Genomic DNA, 3000 nt, shown 5'->3' with positions numbered 1-3000 from the left:
TTATCATAGATTTCATAGTTACATTCAGCAGGAGATATTTCCATTTAAAATGAATATATAAAATTATAAAATACTTTCATTATCTTTTTGCATCAGCACTTCTCCAACCACATAGTCAGAGAAGTCTGTTTTAAAAATTATATACTTGTTCAGATTGAATGATTGCAGTATCAGAGTGTTTGTAAACATATACTTCAGCTTTTGAACACTGTGTCTGCTTCATCAATTCATTGAAATACAGCATTCTTTCAGATTAGATTTGATAGTGATTATATGATATTAAAGAAATCTTTAATAAACTTTTAATAAAAGTTGATAAACTCTAAAAAGCTTTTGATTCCTTTTACTGAGATCAGTGTCTTTCAATTGAGAATTGCTTCCATCTTCTTAAAATCGATGCATATATCTCTTTCAATTTCAATGATGAACCTCAGATAAGTTGTAGACTTAATCTCAAAGTTGCATTTATTAATGTTCATTTATAATCCAGCTTTATGTAAGTAAATAAGCACTTGTCATACATGCTTATGATGCTCAGTGAATGAGCCATTCATGAAGATTAGAATATCATTTATATATATTGATGCAATCTCATTCAGTATGTTTTATAAAGCTCAATTAATATATTTCTGAAACATATTTAAGATGTTAATCAGTTCAAAAAGAGTCACTGTTCATTCAAATAAATTGTAATAGGCGCAACGGAGATATCTATATTAGGAAATAGGTACGTGGCGATAGATACGTGGCGATGGCAATATTATCTATATAATGCTCGCTGATATCCGTGGATTTTAAGAGATCAGCGATTAGCTTTGAACAATAGAGATTGCTACCTTCTCAATATCCTTTGTGCGTACTTCACACTACTTTTGTAATTACTCTTGTAGCCCATCTCTTACAATAGTCTTGCATTTCTCCTCTAGAGCTTTATGTTTTTCCTTTTTCATTTCAAAAGTCATCATAAGACATTGCATCTGCTGGTCAGACACAATATTGTTAGAAAGTAAGGTCTCAAAATGTCAGACTTTATTGTCATGATGTGAGCCCATCTCATCAAGCTGTTGAGTAATTTGAGTAAAATAAACAGATCAGGCTGACAGTCTGACTGTGTCAGAAGCTGTATTCAATTCAGCTTTGAATTGAAATGATGTTTCAGAAGAATTGAGCTCATTAATAAAGCTTTCAAATGCTTCTGACAGATGATCATGAGCAGAGCTTGGGCGTGGGGGAATATCATCATCCGCCACTACTGAGCCAGAGGGCAGGACGCGAGATTGCATGTATGTATGTATGTATAGGTTTAACGTCCCGGAGAAAACACGGGCAGCGCCCGTGTTTCAGAAGCCTCCCGAAGGGCATGGAGACGTGCTACGCTGGAGAGATTTCTATGTACACAGAGAGAGAGAGAAAACAGAATCCAGGTGGCAACTCTTGAGAAGACTCAGCTCATTGCAAAGGATTTTTCTGAGCTGCGCATCCACTTCTGGCCCGACGTATGGCCATTCATGGTGGGGCTATAGTGTGGTTCCCTGAGGGGACCGCCGCTGCCGTGCCTGGAAGGCTTTATAGTGAGCAGAGAGGGATACCTCTCTCAGTTGATCAGAAAGCTGTCTGTGCTTCTAACATCAGAAGAAAGACAGACAAGATAAATAATGAAAGAAAGAGAGGGAAAGTGTGTGTTCTGAAATGAAAAGAATAAAAGAGAGAGGTGAAGGAAAGACTGTGTCATCTGCAACACCTTGCAGTCACGTGACATGGCACAGACCCGGGGGAAAAGAGAGGAGAGAGCACTACAGAAGGTTGTGAAAGGAAAAGAGCAGAGAATGACAGAGAGAGCAAAGAAAAGAAGGAAGAAGAAGCATTTGAGCCAATAGAGACAAGGGCAAACGAGAGGAAAACAAAGCAGAGCACGCGTAGATACAATGCCGGCAGTCAAAACCATATCAGCTGAGTCAGACACGTAGACTGTACTGATTACACCACAGCTAATTGAGACAGATGAGCCTAGTTGTGCTATCTGTACTGTCTGCATAGACTGTGATGTCCCTGGCAGTTGCACTAGCTACCGTGGGTGTACTCAGCAGGCCGGCCTCGTGGAACTGCTGCGGGGGTTGTCAGATGGTTTGCAGCCAGCCGGCTGCGTTACCTTGTGCAGTATCGTGTGTAGAACTGCTTGCCGTCTGTCTGTTCTACAAAGTCTGTAGGGGTCAGAGACCCCTAGATAGGCAACAGCTGTCGCCCGGTTGTGTGGCCGTGCTGCTGGCCTCTTGGGCCAGTGAAGAAAGTGCCTCTGTGAGTGTCGACAGAGCACCAAATGTTCTGGGCTCTTGTTGTGTCCACAGACACAGGTGAGCCTCGCATCTGCATGCTGGAAACGCCTGTGGTACCAGGAGAAGTCCCCATGAGAGGAGCGGAGTGCGAGCCAGCGGTGAAGGGCATGCCGTGGCATGGTGAGCTCCGGAGGGGCCTTCACTTGGTATTCCACAGTCGGCCTGCTGAAACTCCAGCCCCGGTACCAGTCAGAGAGCCTGCCACAGGCTCCACTCCACCACTTTCGCCTTGCCTCTTGGCTGAGCTGCTTGGCCACTGTGCGGACCCCACTGACTGTGGGAGAGAACTAGAGACCATAGGCTGGGGCTGCAGTGGATGAGACTGCCCGCTTAGCCAAGCGGTCTGCTTCCTCATTGCCCTCTATCCCCATATGCCCAGGAGCCCATTTCAGGCCGACATTGTGCTGTCTGAGGAGCTCATGGCAGCGGTTGTAGGCCCAGTTTGAGGAGGCTGCTGCACTGCCCCGTATGCCCCAGATGACTGAGGTGTTGTCGAGGCAGAGCCAGATCTGAGGGTTGCTGCTGTCCTCTGTGACACAAGGTAGGAGCTTCACAGCGCACTCTAATGCCCGGCAGGCACACTACTTCTGTACGGTCAGCGTCGAAGATATGTGACATAGAGCTACAGAGCGTAGTGTTAGGGAACTGGCCAGCTGTTTATTTCCCT

The 3000-nt window shown here is 44.5% G+C and overlaps 2 protein-coding genes across 2 annotated transcripts; one reads left to right on the top strand and one right to left on the bottom strand.

Annotated features, from left to right (window-relative positions):
- Positions 1-1019: 1019 nt before the first annotated feature.
- HCAG_09073 (predicted protein) lies at positions 1020-1523 on the top strand (the record flags this gene model as incomplete). The annotated part of the gene is made up of 3 exons (XM_001535939.1): positions 1020-1042; positions 1183-1287; positions 1418-1523. The coding sequence occupies 3 exons, from the start codon at positions 1020-1022 to the stop codon at positions 1521-1523; spliced, it is 234 nt and encodes a 77-aa protein (XP_001535989.1).
- A 465-nt stretch (positions 1524-1988) lies between these two features.
- On the bottom strand, positions 1989-2951 carry HCAG_09072 (predicted protein; the record flags this gene model as incomplete). Its single annotated transcript, XM_001535938.1, has 4 exons — positions 1989-2105; positions 2150-2498; positions 2622-2895; positions 2927-2951. 4 exons carry the CDS (start codon positions 2949-2951, stop codon positions 1989-1991), a joined length of 765 nt encoding a protein of 254 aa, XP_001535988.1.
- Between the last annotated feature and the right edge of the window lie 49 nt (positions 2952-3000).

Source organism: Histoplasma capsulatum, genomic scaffold (genome assembly GCF_000149585.1).
Source record: "Histoplasma capsulatum NAm1 scaffold_17 genomic scaffold, whole genome shotgun sequence".
Lineage (NCBI taxonomy): Eukaryota > Fungi > Ascomycota > Eurotiomycetes > Onygenales > Ajellomycetaceae > Histoplasma > Histoplasma mississippiense.
This window is presented reverse-complemented; position numbering and strand designations above follow the sequence as displayed.